This window comes from Magnolia sinica, chromosome 15 (assembly GCF_029962835.1).
Source record: "Magnolia sinica isolate HGM2019 chromosome 15, MsV1, whole genome shotgun sequence".
NCBI classification, from domain to species: Eukaryota; Viridiplantae; Streptophyta; class Magnoliopsida; order Magnoliales; family Magnoliaceae; genus Magnolia; species Magnolia sinica.
Window position 1 is genome coordinate 68556514 of NC_080587.1, and position 18218 is coordinate 68574731.

At 42.1% G+C, this 18218-nt stretch overlaps 1 protein-coding gene across 1 annotated transcript; it reads right to left on the minus strand.

Annotated features, from left to right (window-relative positions):
* Positions 1–10748: 10748 nt before the first annotated feature.
* LOC131227693 (non-functional NADPH-dependent codeinone reductase 2-like) lies at positions 10749–16464 on the minus strand. Its single transcript, XM_058223485.1, has 4 exons — positions 16034–16464; positions 15337–15580; positions 14042–14221; positions 10749–11154 (listed from the first exon to the last, which is right to left on the minus strand). The coding sequence occupies exons 1-4, from the start codon at positions 16447–16449 to the stop codon at positions 10930–10932; spliced, it is 1065 nt and encodes a 354-aa protein (XP_058079468.1). The 5' UTR covers positions 16450–16464; the 3' UTR covers positions 10749–10929.
* Between the last annotated feature and the right edge of the window lie 1754 nt (positions 16465–18218).

Here is an 18218-nt window from a genome sequence, read left to right on the forward strand (position 1 = left end):
GATCATTCCTATGCATTTCATCCCAAACAATTCGTGTTGATTCACGGCCGTTTCGAGGCATTTCGCCATCAATTCACTTCACGGCCATTTGCATGCATTTCACAAATCGCTTCAAACTATGATCATTCACATGCATTTCGCTCATCCCAAACAATTCCGTGTTGATTCACTGCCGTTTCGAGGCATTTCGCATTCAATTCCCTCACTGGCACTTGCATGCATTTCGCGATCAATTCGCTTCAAACCATGATCATTCCCATGCACTTCTCACGTCCCCAAACAATTCCGTGTTGATTCACGGTCGCTTTCGAGGCATTTCGCGGCAATTCCCTTCACTCACGGTCAACATGCATTTCGCGGGCAATTCGCTTCAAACCATGATCATTCCCATGCATTTCGCTCATTCCAAACAATTCTGTGTTGATTCACTATCATTTCGAGGCATTTCGGTCAATTCCCTTTACTCCACGGTCATTTGCATACATTTCGCGCTCAAAAATCTTCAAACCATGATCATTCCTATGCATTTCGTGGTCATCCCAAACAATTCCGTGTTGATTCACTGGTGCTTTCGAGGCATTTCACTGGCCAATTCCCTTCACTTCACTGGCATTTCCTGCGGCCAATTCGCTTCAAACCATGATCATTCCCATGCACTTCATTGCCCAAACAATTCCGTGTTGATTCACTATCGTTTCGAGCATTTCACGGGCAATTCCCTTCACTCCACGGCCATTTGCATGCATTTCGCACAAATCGCTTCAAACCATGATCATTCCTATGCATTTCAGTCATCCCAAACAATTCCGTGTTGATTCAGTGTCGTTTCGAGGCATTTCGGGTCAATTCTTCACTTCACATCATTTGCATGCATTTCGGTCAATTCGCTTCAAACCATGATCATTCCCATGTATTTCGTGGTCATCCCAAACAATTCCGTGTTGATTCACTGCGTGCTTCGAGGCATTTCACTGGCCAATTCCTTCACTTCACTGGCCATTTAGCATGCATTTCCAATCGCTTCAAACCATGATCATTCCCATGCACTTCAAGGCGTCCCAAACAATTCCGTGTTGATTCACTATCGTTTCGATTCACGGGCAATTCCCTTCACTCCACGGCCATTTGCATGCATTTCGCACAAATCGCTTCAAACCATGATCATTCCTATGCATTTCAGTCATCCCAAACAATTCCGTGTTGATTCACGTGCATCGTTTTGAGGCATTTCGCGGCCAATTCCTTCACTTCACGGTCATTTGCATGCAGTTCGCGGTCAAATCGCTTCAAACCATGATCATTCCCATGCATTTCGTGGTCATCCCAAACAATTCCGTGTTAATTCACGGTCGTTTCGAGGCATTTCGCGGTCAATTCCCTTCACCCCACGGTCAGTTGCATGCATTTCGTGATCAATTCGCTTCAAACCATGATCATTCCCATGCACTTCACGGTCGTCCCAAACAATTCCGTGTTGATTCACTAGCTTTCGAGGCATTTCGGCCAATTCCCTTCATTCCACTGGCCATTTAGCATGCATTTCGGCAAATTCGCTTCAAACCATGATCATTCCCATGCATTTCGCTATCTCCCTAACAATTCCGTGTTGATTCACGGCGTTTAAGGCATTTCGTGGCCAATTCCCTTCACTCCACGGCCATTTGCATGCATTTCGCGCACAAATCGCTTCAAACCATGATCATTCCTATGCATTTCCCGGTCATCCCAAATAATTCGTGTTGATTCACTGCTTTGAGGCATTTCACGGCCAATTCCCTTCACTCCACGGTCATTTGCATGCATTTCGCGGTCAAATCGCTTCAAACCATGATCATTCCTATGCATTTCGCGGTCATCCCAAACAATTCCGTGTTGATTCACGGTCGTTTCGAGGCATTTCGCGGTCAATTCCCTTCACTCCACGGTCATTTGCATGCATTTCGCGGTCAATTCGCTTCAAACCATGATCATTCCCATGCATTTCGCGGTCATCCCAAACAATTCCGTGTTGATTCACGGTCGTTTCGAGGCATATCAATTCCCTTCACTCCACGTCATTGCATGCATTTCGCGATCAATTCGCTTCAAACCATGATCATTCCCATGCACTTCAGTCTCCCAAACAATTCCGTGTTGATTCACTGCTTTGAGGCATTTCGCGGCCAATTCCCTTCACTCCACGGCCATTTACATGCATTTCGCGTCAAATCGCTTCAAACCATGATCATTCCCATGCATTTCGCGGTCATCCAAAAATTCCGTGTTGATTCACTGGTCTTTTGAGGCATTTCGCAATTCCCTTATCAGCTTCATCATCGCGATCAAATCGTCACCATGCATTCTATGCATTTCGCAAATCGCTTCAAACCATGATCATTCCTATGCATTTCGGTCATCCCAAACAATTCGTTATTCTCGGTCGTTTTGAGGCATTTCGCGATCAATTCCCTTCACTTTACGGCCATTTGCATGCATTTCGCGTCAAATTCGCTTCAAACCATGATCATTCCTATGCACTTCACGTGCTCCCAAACAATTCCGTGTTGATTCACTGTCTTTCGAGGCATTTCGCGGCAATTCCCTTCACTTCACGGTCATTTGCATGCATTTCGCGGTCAAATCGCTTCAAACCATGATCATTCCTATGCATTTTGCGTCATCCCAAACAATTCCGTGTTGATTCACGGTCGTTTCGAGGCATTTCGCGGTCAATTCCCTTCACTTCACGGTCATTTGCATGCATTTCGCGGTCAAATCGCTTCAAACCATGATCATTCCTATGCATTTCACGGTCATCCCAAACAATTCCGTGTTGATTCACGGTCGTTTCGAGGCATTTCGCGGTCAATTCCCTTCACTCCACAGTCATTTGCATGCAATTCGCAAATCGCTTAAACCATGATCATTCCCATGCATTTCGCATCATCCCAAACAATTCCGTGTTGATTCACGGTCGTTTGAGGCATTTCGTGGTCAATTCCCTTCACTCCACGGCCATTTGCAATTTCGCGGTCAATCGCTTCAAACCATGATCATTCCCATGCACTTCACGTCGTCCCAAACAATTCCGTGTTGATTCACAGTCATTTCGAGGCATTTCGCGGTCATCGCTTCACTTCACGGTCATTTGCATACATTTCGCGTCAATTCGCTTCAAACCATGATCATTCCCATGCATTTCACGGTCATTCCAAACAATTCCGTGTTGATTCACTTGTTTGAGGCATTTCGGCCAATTCGCTTCACCCATTCATGCATTTCGCATGCAATTCGCTTAAGACCATGATCATTCCCAATGCACTTCATCCCAAACAATTCCGTGTTGATTCACGCTTAGGCATTTGCGGCAATTCGCTCACCACGTCAGATGCATTTCGGCGTCAATGCTAAACCATGATCATTCCCATGCATTTCCGGTGCATTCCAAACAATTCGTGTTGACACGTTGTTTGAGGATTTCGCGTCAAATCGCATCATTCAGACGTCATGATGCATGCTCGTGAAGTGAAGATTACCCAAATGCTCAAGTAATCAACTGAATTGTTGGATGCCGTGAAATGCATGGAATTGACTTGATATTGAAGTGATTCGATCCCGAATGAAATGCACTCAAACGACGTGAATGCAACACAATGTCCGTGAAATGCTGATGCGTGAAGTGGGAATCGCTGAATGCATGAAATGCAGTGAAATTGGAAATTGAAATGGATTTTCGACCATCGACCTGATGGAATCTTAAAAAATAACTAGGATAGTTGGCTAAAGTATCTTCTCCTACCCCAAAATCATATAGTGTACATCAAGTAACTAATTTTGGTTTATAAGATATTCTTGTTGAATGAAGAGAGAAATAAATGAAAAAAAGAGAGAATTTTTTTTTATATGCTTATATATACATATTTATATAAATATATATTAGAGAAAATTGTAGGTAGAATAAAGTTCTCCATGTAAAAAATAAAAACTAAAAAATAAAAATAAAAAAATAAAAAAATTTGCATAGACTTTTACGGACTACAGTTATGGCTACAGCTATAATCTGTAGCTATATCTTCGATACATATCGAATACACTTCGATTAATCGAAAATTGCAGGATTTTTTATGCAAAGTTGCTGGACAGTTTTGGACCTTTTCCGATTAATCGAAAGACATTCAATATATCGAAGTATATATCGAAAGACCTTCGATGTATCGTAGAGGACATATTGAAAAAGCATTGGCTGCGGTTATTGCTACGGATATAATCCGTAGCCAAATATACCAGCTCTTTTTTTTTCCTGTTGTAATCCCCACCGCCTTTGTGGGTCCTTTTATGAGGTATGTGTTATATCCAAACCGTCTATCTATTTTGCGAACTCATACTAATGCTTGGGAAGAAAAATAAGACAGATTTAGCTATCAAGTGGACCACACTGTAAAAGGCAGTGGAAGATTGAACGTCTACCATTGAAACCCTTTTAGGGGTCCCAGAAGTTTTGGATCATTACAAAATTTGTTTTTCCTCTTCATCGAGGTCTTTCTGACATTATGAATATATTGGATGGAAAATAAACGTTATGGTGGGCCCTACAAAATTTTTAACGGTTAAAATTAATTTTCCCGTTGCTCTTTGTGGTGTGGTCCAGTTGATCTTTGGATGGGATTTTTTTTTTTGATAATGCTCCGAAATGATCTCGAACTATGGATGAACGTTGTGGATATAATAAATACGTAACTGTGGGGCCCATGTAACTCTGATATCTTTTGAACCGTTCGTACAACTCGGAGTTCGAGGAGTGTCAGCGCTGGTCTTCGAGCGCCACATATCCGTTGAAGGATCAAGCAGGGGCATTTTCGACCTTTGGCAAGCCTTCCATACAGCTCCGGCGTATTCTCGCAAAGGAAAATGAGTTGGGCGTAGTTTCCTAAATGGGCCATAAATGGGTCGTACAGTCGCAAATTTCTCAATAATAATATTATTGAGTCCGGATCCTCTGTTATCAGGTCAACAGAGAATTCCTGATACCCAAATTCTCATTGGTCCACGTCACCACTCACTAAAAAAATAAAAAAAATAAAAAACAGCTTCGGACGCCGAACCATTAGGGTAACAGGAATTCTCTGTTGATCTGATAACAGAGGATCCCGACTCAATATTATTATGCATCCTGCGGCTAGATTGAATGTGAGATACATAGTACGTGGGCTCTACCAAATTTTCACTTCATAGTGAAGAAAAAGCAAAGGAAGTCAATAACGTAATCTCTCCCCTATAAAACGCCCCAGGAAAACATGGGCTACAAGAGACATTATTATGGTAAAATTCAAATCTATGAGGAATTTTGCTGTAAAATTTTTATTTTTAATTACAAAATTAAAAAATTATGTGTCAATGACCTACCGATGCCATATCTTAATAATATACGTTGCAACTTTAACATCAGGGTGTGGGTCATATTTCAATGATCTATCCATCTATGCGATGACACGCTTCTTGATGCTTGATAATAACAATAAAAAATCTCTTGGAGAGGAATATTCATATGCCTTTACGAGTTGTCTCATCTCATTTGAGTACGTATGGTCTTTGTAACCAGGAGCCGATTGGCTGGTGTTCCACACACCACGGACCTGGCTAGTGTGAGTATGTGTTGTGAGAAGAGAGTGTTGGTGCTTCTTGGGCTCCAAGTTGTTTGAACGGTTCAAAGGAGATCAAAGTTACATGCCCCCATGATAATGTATTTATTATATCCACACGTTCATCCATTTGGCAGATAATTTTAGAGCACGAGTCCAAAAGTGAGTCATATCCAAAGCTCAAGTGGACCACACTAAAAATAGTAATGGGACAATGATTCTTACTGTTAAAATATTTGTAGGGTCCACTCTACCATTTATTTTCAGTTAAATCTGTTTGACGGTCACACAGGCGGAAGAGGATTGGTTGGTGTACCGCACACTAACCAATTAGTTAGTAAGTTGATGTCAGCAAGTTATGTGGGTCCCATCATGAGGTATGTGTTATATCTAAATTGCCCATCTATTTGGCAAGCTCATCATAAAGCTTGAGTCCAGAAACAAGACAGATCTAAAGATCTAAGTGGACCACACTGCAAAAAGCAGTGGGGGATTGAATGTATACCATTGAAACCCTTTTGGTGGTCATAGAAATTTTGGATAAATATGATATTTATTTTTCCTCTTCATCCATGTCTTTGTGACCTTATAAACAGATTGGCTGGAAAACAAAAAAAAAAATGTAATAGACGGCCTTACAAATGTTTTAACAGTGAAAATCATTATCCCTTTGCTATTTGCACTGTGGTCTAATTGAGCTTTGGATATGATTCATTTTTTAGCTCATGCAATAAAATAATCTTGAAAAATTGATGAACGGTGTGGATATAATAAATACATCATTTTGCAGCACATGTAACTTTGATCTCATTTGAACTGTCCTTACAACTCATAGCCTCAGCACTTGTCTTCGCACGACACGTACCCACACTAGCTATATCCACTTCCCACACAAACCCGGATGAAGAAGAAAAACAAATATCATATGGATCCAAAACTTCTATAACCTAAAAGGGTTTCAATGGTAGACGTCCAATCCCCTACTACTTTATGTAGTGTGGTCCACTTGATCTTTGGATCTATTTTATTTTTTGGATCAAGCCTTACTACCAGCTCACCAAATGAACCGATGGTTTGGATAACACATAACTCATGATGGGACCCACAGAAATTAGTGACGTCAACACACTGGCCAGGTTGGTAGTGTATGTTACACCACCCAAGCCGCTTCCTCTGTATTAAGAGAATATTCAAAGGGTTAAATTATTTCAGTTTGGAACAGGAGTCATCATCGAATAGACAGTTTTAGTCACCGAAAAATATCCCGACAGGGCAGTGGAAATATTACGGCTAGCAAGGATCCCTCACGTGAGCAACAGTCTTTCTTTTGGCCTGAGCAATGTCGTCTTCCAGTACAGGACAGTCCATGACTTGACCTGTGCCCCGTGGTCCGTCTTCCACCTAACGGAGAGTACGCGCTCACGTGAATCCCTTTTGCAATGCAAAAATCCCTCAAGCCTCTTTTGTTGCCAGTGGGTACATCTCCACCTAACAAAATACCGAGAGTACGCGCTCACATGTATAACTTTTGTAGTACAAAAGTCCCTAAGCTTCTTTTTTAACCAACGTGGGTGCATCTCCGCCTAATAAAATACGTTTTGTGATTATCACGTCCATTACTTCTGGATGAAAAGATAGACACTCCTTGCAGCCACCCATGTGCAAGAAAAATAAGTTGCAGGTGTAAACACGTGTCAAAGTGGCCACATTCATCAGGTGTATGGAATACTTAAAAATGACAAAACTTGACTCCACACACCCGAGTTGACTGACTCGACCGGATTTCACCATGACTCTAGGAAAGCTCAATCTAGCCATGACTCAGTTAAAAACTTCAGAAAACTTAAAAGTCAACTTGACACAAAGAATAGAGTTCGCAGAACTTGAATAAAACTCAGTAAAACCCATATTATTTTTTGAGAAACTTGTCAAGTTTTTGAGTCCACTTGACCCAACTAAGTTTTTAGCCAAATGGATATGTTTTGAAGGTATGATGTGCCTCATGTAGGGAGATTTTCACATCAGGCTCGAGTAGGGTGGCTTATAAAATATAGGGTACATACGAGGTGGGTGGCCCACAGAACCTATGACTTTGTGCCTCATGTGAGGCAAGAGGTCTTGTATTCAAGATTCCTCACCAGGGTGATTAATGCGGAGGTATTTTTACACCGGGCTCGAGAGGGGTAGCTTGTGGTATTTGAGGCCCATATGAGGCTGGTGACTCATGTGAGATGAAACTCATGGATTTGGGACCCGTATGAGGCGGGTGACTCATGTGAGGTGAAACTCATGGATTTGAGGCCCATGAGGAGGGTTCAGCCCAGGCCCACGCCCACGCATGAGATGGACTTCAATAGTAGGCAGTTCCTCAATGATCAACAATTGGCCAATGTATTCAGAAGGTTAGGCCTTGATTAGAAATGTATTAAGCTCGGATAATCAATTGGTACCTAATGGACCCAACCCAAATGGTCCAAGGTCCCATTATTGGATCCATTAAGGAACTGATGTAGAGCGGGTCGCGGACAGTTTCATGGCCAAGATGGATTAGAAAAGGCCCGGTCGACTACAGAAGTGATCTGGACCGTCGGACCTTAGATCAGGCATATCTTATAATCCGGAATGAGTTATCGAGCGTAAAATATATGATTTTGGGGTAGGACGAGCTACTTTAGCCAACCAACCCCACTACACCGGGTTGCGCAACTTGGATTTGCAAAATGCCCCTGGATTGACGGTCGTTCCCTGTTTGAATTTCATTTTTATTATAAATAGTAACTTTTAGTTTGATTATAACTCTTCATCCGTCAGGCTTTAGGAGTTACGTCCAACGTGAAAAGAGATTAGAATAATTAGGAGAACGGTTTGGTGAAGCCAAATAGAATACTTACTATTTTTGGCCGAAAACCTTGTGCACTAGTAGATATCATAACCGTCTATAAATATGTAGTGTCCTCAGGCCCTCGGTCTTTGCAAGTGATGTCCATGGTGTGATGATCCAGACCATTGATCTGATGGGACCTTCATGCATGGACCAGCCTAGATGTCTTACAGATTGGATGATTTTAGCCATCCGACCTTTGGCCTTTTTTCTATTGAATGTGGCCTTTTTTCCTTGATTGTTAATTCCCAATCCAATGATCACAGCATCGGGTTTATTGGATTGGGGAGATTTTTGGGGCAACATCCATTCAAATAATAATAATCATAATAATAATTTGGACTGATCCGAACCGTGCCCAATCCGATCCGACTCGGTTTTCCTGACCGAGTTCGACTTGGATCGAATCAGGCAAAAGCACATTTTGGATCGGATCAAGTCAGGTGACCCGGACTTGGTCCCGGATCGGATCGAGTTTGGGTCAAGCCATTGAGATTTCGAATCGGACTGAGTTGGACCCAATCAGATCCGATCCAGACCGATGCCCAACTCTACTAACAACAGATGTGGAAATGGTAGCATGAATGAAATATGGAGATAGATCAACCGCTATCTTCCCACCCTCGATGGAGCCTCTCCTGTTTACCGCTAGAGGAGTGTAAGAATTCCAAGTCACCACCTAGGTGTCCTCCACATCTTCCTCGAAATTGTCCCCTAATCTCAGTGGGCTGTGGCCTTTCGAGAGAGCCTTCCTGGATGGGTGGTATGAGAGGGAGATATAATTGCCCGATCAACTGTTGGGTTCGGGTGAATTGAGACCAGCCTTTGAACCTGAGAAGGACTTGAAGTTGCAGTGGATTGTCTATGGTGGCCAGGACTCGAACTTGGGATGAAACAATCAGCAAAACAATCTCCGTTCCCAGCCTCAATGAAACGGGCCTTGCCGGCCTCAATCTCACACCTGGATGCACCGGGGGGAAGAGGTTGAGGAGCTTCTAGTGTGTTTCCAGACCTGAGAGAGACGGAGAAGTCTGGGGGTTCAGGTCCCTAGGTCTTTTGGCAATCCTAGGGGTGAATCCGGGTGGTAGAAGGCCTGTTCCACCCATTGCCTCGTGGAACCTTTATATAGATTCCTAGAAGTCATCCTTATATCGTTTGCATTACTAATAGAGCCTACCAGTTCTGGGACTGGCCACATGTGGAATGACTTCCCTGCCACTTCCAACTGCCTGGTTCATTGGGTGTCCATGCCCGGACTAATAGTCATCTTCACTCTAGTTACGACTTGTACCAAACCCAGGAGCGAACATCTATCGATTTCAGTGACCCTGCCAAATGTATTGCCCAATGCTACGAAAACTTATTTGAGGTAGGCGTGTGCCGGGATGCCATAAAAACGAATCCAGATGCCCTCGTTCGCCAAGCCGAAATCAGGGATCCAAGCTTCCACCTTAGACAGACCCATCCTACCATGAAGAGAGACATCTAAGTAGAAAGAGATCAGTTCAATCCTTGTCTTAAAGACAAGCAGGAAGTGATTCCGGTTTAAGCGCGAGACATCGATGGCCGAAGAAGTGTACCGGGAATTGTTCAAGCCTTGGATCAAACGGATGAGAGGAATGTCTGGGGACTCGGCCTGACCCACCAAAGTGAGCTTCAGTTGTTGCATTCTCTCTGAAACATCTCTACCCTCTGCCCTGACCTTGGTTACCTGAGATGCACAAGGACAAATATCAGATGTGCGCCCATTGAATCGAGCATTCCCTCGACCGCCAAATTCCTTGGTGCATTCTGCCGAGCACCTGGGGGACCTTTGAATGCTCCCTTACCCGTATGGATGCCTAGGGCATTTTCGCAAACACCTGATGTGCGCTTGTGGCCCCTGTTAGTGATTGCTTCCGAAAAGGACATGCTACCGGGGCCTGAGGGTTGCTGGGTTGAGGGACGCGGATGTTGGTGAAATATCTTCCCTTGGTGATAGGAGGGTGATACATTAACCGCTCGTCCCATGGCCTTTGCCACTATGAGAGTCCTTCCGTCTACCAACTTCCCATTTAGGGATACCAATGCTGCCTCAGCATCCTTCTCATAGTGGAAACGGATGAAAGTGAATCCCCTGGGTCTTCCAAGATTATGATCCCATGGCTTGAAGATATCAACTATCTTGTTTTAGTCACTTTTTGAGAATTGCTTTGGCGAAAAAAGACCTATCTTGTTTAATTTCTCAAATCGATAAAGCTGTCACAAAAAAAGGAAGTGATTTTATTTTCCAAATAACCAAACAGAAACAGCTATAGCTAATTGGTCAGCATACATGCCTCATTCGATAAATCTAGCATCTACATTATTGGAAAATTCCCAGAAAATGGCGGCTGTGATCTCAAACACTAGTGCCATACTACCACATGTGAGTGCAATTAGCATTCCGCATCATATCTCACCATCCCATAAGCTCTCCACAGTTTTGAATGGACCACCATCCGAGACAAACATCAAGGCTGGAAATCCTCTTCGCTGTGGAATCTGACCAATCAGGTGCAGCTCTTCCTTGCTCAGTGACCAATCCCAGATTCGAAGGTTCTCATTCAACCTCTCCTTGTTGAAGCTCTTAACTAGCATGCTCACACCTTGCTCATATACCCACCTCAAGGAAACCTACACATTCTTCCAAATAGGTGATCTTATTGGGATCCATTGTACGTGCCATGTGGCATAATTGTGAGAGATCAGGGCCATTCAGCTGGTGGGCCACACATTTACAAGCCCGTGTAATGAAAACTGGACTGGAGAATTCCAAGTCCTATCGGGTCTAGTTTGAACCATTTAAGGATTTTAAAATAGTGGGGCCCACATGGTGAATGGCACTGATCATGCTGCACAAATGTGCAGATGAGTGGGATTCTACTCCTGGGGAAAGTAGCCTTAGCATTTCATTTTTGTTAAGAGCTTGTCTAAGTGCCTATTAAGTTCATGACTTTGGCAAGCTTTTAGTCACCAAATTCAAACGTCATGTAAATAGACAGTGCCCAACCAAGCAAACCTCAATAAGAAGTTATCCGGATTACATATATCAGTTGGATGATGATCTTTTCTGTGACTTTAGCATTTGGGTTTGGGGTCATATTTCAATGATCCAAACCAATTAAGTGATGGGATTCTTCTTGGATGGCAAGTAGTAAAAAGAAACAAGGAAAAAAAAAAAAAAAACTCTTAAATTTGAATATTTCAAAGCTTTGATCACTTGACCCATTACCTTTGAGTATGGACAGTCTCTTTAACCTTTGAAGATTCAAGGGTTAAAATATTTCAGTTTGGCAGACTTTTAGGTGAGGTTTCCTCAAATATGGGCTCAGAGTGTGTACAACCCCTGTGAGGACCTAGCTAGAGACAGACGGTCCTGCCAGTGAATTTCTGGGGCCCACAGTGATGTATACATTTTATCCATGGCATTCATCCATTTTTACAGATAATCGTAGGACACGAGCCCAAATGAGACAGGTTGAAGGCTCAAGATGACCTCACCACAAGAAGTAGTGAGGATTGAAAGCTCATAGTTGAAAACTTCACGGGGGCATAGAAGCTTTCAATTGATATTTATGTTTTCCCTTCATACTGTTTTATGAGACCTTGTGAACAGCTTGGGTGGCAAATAACCATCATGGTGGCCCTAGCAAGTTTTCAATGGCAGGAATTTAATCTTCACTGCTTCATGTGATATTGTCGTTGGGAGCCTTCAATCTGCCTCATTTGGGTTCATGCCCTAAAATATATGATCAGTCAAAATAGAACAATGGCATGGATTAAACATATACATGAGCATGGTGGGCCCCACAGATCCCTAACAGGAGCCTTTTTCAAAGAAACAAATTATTTATTTATTTGATGAACCTCTTATACGGGATGCCCAAAATCACTCTCAGATCAAACATTTCAACCCATTGATTATTCAAAGATTATGATTATCATTTATGTTCAAAACAAAAGGGTTAAATTACAAAAGGGTTTAGATAATTCAATTAAGAAATTTTATTTGTTGCTTTTCCACCATATAAAATGAGACATTTTCATATGAATTGTATTGGGTCATTGGAAGATGACCCAAATTTAAAGGCTAAAGTCCTGACATATATAATCTAATGCTATATGTTAGGTTATTCGCCAAACCTTCACACAGTATAACCTCCTTTGAGGTATCCCCCAATCCTTGGGTCAGGTTTAGTTAAGACTTTGAAATTGGGCTCATCTTTCAATGATCCAGCCTGTTTACCCGGTGATCCTCACATTGGATCTAGGATGGAAGATGAAGGAATAAAATAACTAAATAAATAAACTCATAACAGTTTTAACTCTTTTAACTGGAATTGTATTGGCTGGTGTACCCCACACCAGCAACGTAGCTGGTGTGGGTACGTGTCGTGCGAAGGGGAGCGCTGACGCTCCTAGATGGTCCGAGTTTTACGAACGGTTCAAAGGAGATTAAAGTTACATGGCCCTACAATGATGTATTTATCATATCTACACCATTCATCCATTTGGCAATATCATTTTAGATCTTTATCTCAAAAATGAGTAATTTTTAAGTCTCAAACCACACCACAATGATGTATTTATCATATCTACACCGTTCATCCATTTGGTGACAATGATTTTCACCGTTAAAACATTCCTAAGGCCCCTGTAACATTTAATTTCCGTCCAATCTGTTAATGAAGTCACACAGACCTAGGTGAAGAGAAAAAGCAAGTATCATATTGATCCAAAATTTCTATGACCCCCAAAAGGGTTTCAATGGCAGGCATTCAATGCTCCACTGCTTTTTACATTGCGGTCCACTTGATTTTTGGATCTGTCTTATTTTCACGCTCACGCCTTACAATGAGCTCACTAGGTGGATGGACGGTTTGGATATAACTGATACCTCATAATGGGACCCACAGAACTTGGTGACGTCAACACACCAGCCACATGGGTGGTGTGTGGTCCACCAGCCAATCCGCTCCCCTTTTAACTCATATAGATGGTTTTGGTCACTGGAAAAGAGCATTATCCAACGGTGGAAATCCAAATGTACTATATACTGACTTTTTTTTTTTTTTTTTTTTGACCAATCTACTTGTCACTGACCAAGTAAGCAATGGCTATGATGAATGTGATTTTAGCATGGTATCACCGTGTGTTCGAGACTTTATCAACAGTTCAACTCGATCGACAGTACTAAGCAAACAACCAGATGCAAAGAGTACGATGACTTTCAGTACTCCCAAAGTATCAGAGCATTTTCCACTAAGCATGTAAGGATTATTGAAAATTATAAAAATGGCTTGGGTGGCAATCGAAACCGGTTTTGAATTTTGTATCGGTTCTTCGGTTGTAAGCCCAAGACTGAATTTTGTATCGGTTCTTCGGTTGTAAGCCCAAGACCGCCCATTAAAATATTATAAATGTACTATATACTGACTTGTTTTATACTATGTACGTATGTTAGGATGTATTCCAGCACCTTACGAAGGAAGATATTATAGAAAGAGTTAGGATCAATCACCTGAGCAACAGTCTTTCCTCTGGCCTGAGCAATATCTTTCAGTACTGTACAGTCCATGACCTGACCTGTTCCCCAAGGGGTCCCTTTCCCACCCAACGGAGAGTACGCACTTACATGTATTCCTTTCCTAGCACAAAACTCCCTCAGCTTCTTCTGTTGCCAAAGTGGGTGCATCTCCACCTTGCAAAATACAGCATCTCATGATCATCATGTCCGTTACTTCTAGATGAAAAGATGGACGGTCCTTGCAACCTTGCATGTGAAGCAAACCAAGTTGCAAGTGTATACACGTGTTAATGTGGCCAGATTCATCAAGCGTGCCCCATAGTTTTAAAACTCGAAAAGGCTAGACTCAACTCATGGGAATTGACTCGACTTTATCAGATTTCATCATGACTCAAGAAAAACTAGATGATTTTTGAGTCAACTCAACTCAACTAGATTTCTAGTCGAGTTTTTGTGTATGAAAAAAGAAATAAAAAATAGATAGTTTGAATTGATAATCAACGGTTCACACTCAAATGACAATTGTGACCCTCCTGCTAACTGGACCAGCCTAAACTTTTTCCTATGGAACATCCTCCGTGGGTCAAGCCAGATAAACAGATCGGATCTTGCACAAGCAAGCTGCATCAGCATCATAGTTCAAAAATAAATAGAACTATAAAACCCTAGTTAACTCGGTTCTGATCGTCCGTGTCAACTCGAAGAATCACCTAAGTCTTAACTTGACTCAAATCAATATTTACTAATTAAACTAAAAACATTTATCCAAGTAATAAATACTATAATAATTATACTAGTTAAAATGTATTAAACACCTAAAATGAACGAATATACAGCTTATATATGGTGAGCCTCTTATTCTATGAGGAAACTCACAAATATCTTTCATCTTTCATTTAAAAAAGCTGTTTAAAAGTGAGCGATTGAGCTCGAGTCACTATGAGCCGCACAGAGTCATAGAGTCTGAGATCTAGCCTGAGTTGACTCACCCAATTTCTGAGTCAAATCATTGAGTTTTAGAACTATGATCAGCATGAGTTAGGCATTCATGGATTCTCAACCAGGGCTTTAAGACTCGGCAACTTGCATCACCATGTTGAGTCTTGGGTCAGGATGACCCGGCCGAGTCACAACTATTTTCAATTTTGACTCATGGTGTTAAACTGGATTAGCTCCAAGTGAGATGACTCGCAAGTGACTTGTACGAGTCTTAAAACCATGTGTTCAACTGCAGGTAGGTATTGCTCAAGTAAAAGTATAATGGCGTTCTCATTAAAAAACTGGCCAACCTGATTAACGGAAGGAGGAATCTCTGCAGTTGACAACAATTGGGTTAGCTTCTTGCAGGAGAAGTTGCTGACCCCAATGGACCTGGTGAGGCCCACCCTCTGGCACTCCTCCATTGCTGCCCATGTAGACTTGAAATCCATGGGCATCATGTCTCCCTTGTCGGAGGGAAATTTATATTCCCCTGGCTTCATGCTCACAGGCCAGTGAATGAGATAGAGATCAAGATACTCCAACCCCAGATTACTACACCATTGAGAATTATCAAATAGTTAGTAAAACACAAGAATTATAAAATGGATTGATGACTCGTCCGAATCAACATGGACTTGGTTCGAGTCATTTACAGTTGATTCCTCAGCCAAATCAGGCCCTCAGTCACCTGACTTCGGCGAGTCGCCGAGTCGTAAATCCGATATGGTATTGTTGGTACCTATATTACCATACCAGTGTTTGAAATGGAGATTGGCCCTTTTGTCCCACCATGTCGTGATCATAAAGGTTCATCTAGTGTTCCCAACGTGGATGGCTTATATTGCTAGATATTTTGATCACATTTATGGACTAACAGGGAGGATATGTGATTTCTAAGAATTTTACTTCGTGACCCATCTATGGTATAGGACACTCAAGATGAACGGTCACTATGGCTTTGTGGTAGGGTAGAAAGGGCAGTACTTCCTATTAATTCCACATTACTTGAGTGTCTTCTCGAGGGCCGGCCTGACGCGGTCACCATAGGCATCACAGCACCACAGTTTAGAGGTGATGAAGAGCTCATCTCGCGAATTGATGAGCCCAAGCTGAAGGGCTTCAGCAATGGCTTCGCCGAGTGGCTGCTCAGACTGGTAGAGAGCGGCCGTGTCGAAGTGCTTGTAGCCGATCTGGATCGCATCAAGGATTGCCAATTTCATGGTTTCCGACCCGGTGAACGGGTACACTGCGGTCCCCATGCCGATGACTGGCATGGCTCGCTTGCCTGAGCTCAGGCCAACCTCTGGAATGGATCCCATCTTTCTGTAATCCTCACAGTTTTCTGAGCCACATTCCACACTCATCCTCTCTTTATAGAGGAATCGAACAATCTTTGACCCGAGGACATGCGTATCTTCCATCTTGAGTCGATATAATGGTTGAGTGATCCAGACCATTGAACTGTTGGTCCCTCGGATCGCCTGCAAATAGACAGGTTGCAGTCTACATTCAATAATGGAAAAAGGACAGAGACTGGATAGGACTGATTCTCCAATCCAAGAGATATTTTGTGGAAATATGAGTAGTGTTGATCGGTTCCGAATCTTTCTAGGGTATGGATCATTTCAGGTTTTCATGGACGCTGATCCGGTCGGGCTCCATAATAATCAGGACTTTGGACCTTTGTATCGAATCGGGATCATGTTAGATCCATGTTTAATAGGGACGTTAACATGGTCAGGCCCACATGAATTGTTGGATTAGATTTGTTTATACTCATTTTCAGCTACGTCACCGTAGACCAATTAAAAGGTTGCCATTTGTTGATACCATGTGGCTATTATTGTTAGAAATCCTACTTTTGCCCGATAATATCTGCCTATGATATACTTTTGGCATTATGCATCTTGTTATTAATGAGAAGGTACCGATTCTTATTCATGCCCTTAGGAGGACAATTAATTGACAAGTGCCACACAGCCATGTTTATCGTGCTAATTAGTGAGGCACCTTACCCAATATGACTTTAAGAGACTTGCTAAGAGAGCAAATTTCATCACGTATTCAACTATGATCTCCTTGTTGAAACCATCTCTCACATCCTTCCAAAATGGGAAATCTTCCTAAAGATATTTAGAGAGGGTGTAACATTCGAAAAGATTCTATATCCGAAGATCAAACCGATATCCAAGATAGCTCAGCTATGGTTCGGACCCAAATCAGGGGAGGTAGACATGTCAACCAGGTTTGATCCCAAGCCGTTCGTCGATCATGAGAAGGGGCTCAAAGAAGGATATGATCTGTCCAATAACATATTTGTATCGGGAAGATCCAGTCCGTCTAACACTATAAAGATCGGAAGAGAGATGGATCACCTGGATGTCCTATATGATGATCTTACCCTACAGTCGTGGTTTGATTGGAATTAAGAGAATGGGAGCACTAGATCCAATTGGGCCCATACTCTGATAAAAGATTAATATCATGTGTTAAATCCCTACAACATTCGAAATAATTGACGAACAAGAAAAGTGCAGGAGATGGTTTGATCCATACCATTCAACATCTCTAAGAGACATCGAGTGGCCATGATCACTCTATGATTGACCCAGGGAAGGACGTGAGGTCGAGCATCGTCTTCTTCAAGAGGATAACTGTTCCGAATCCACAGAACTTCTTTGGACTCCTCATAGAGACTTCTCAAATCCACGAGGAAAGAAAGCAAGATAATAAAAATAAATTCTAATAAATTCAAAATTGATTGATGAATAAAAAAAAAAAAGAGTTTGCAACCCTTTCAATAAGGATACCAAGCAATGGGAGAGAAATCAGAATCAAACTACGACTAAAACTCCTAGAATTCACTACTTACTATTTATAGACGATCGTGATGTCTACTAGTGCACAAGGTTTTCGGCCAAAAATAGTTAGTGTCCTATTTGGCCTCACAAAGCTATTCTCCTAATTATTCTAAGCTCTTTTCGCGTTCGGCGTAACTCCTAAAGCCCAACGGATGAAGAGTTATAATGAAACTAAAACTTATTATTTATAGTAAAAATGGAATTAAAACGGGGAAATGACCGTCGATCCGGGGGTATTTTGCAAATCCGGCTTGTGCAACCAAGCATATTAGGGTTGGTTGGCTAAAGTAGCACGTTCTACCCCAAAATTATATATTTTATGTCTGATA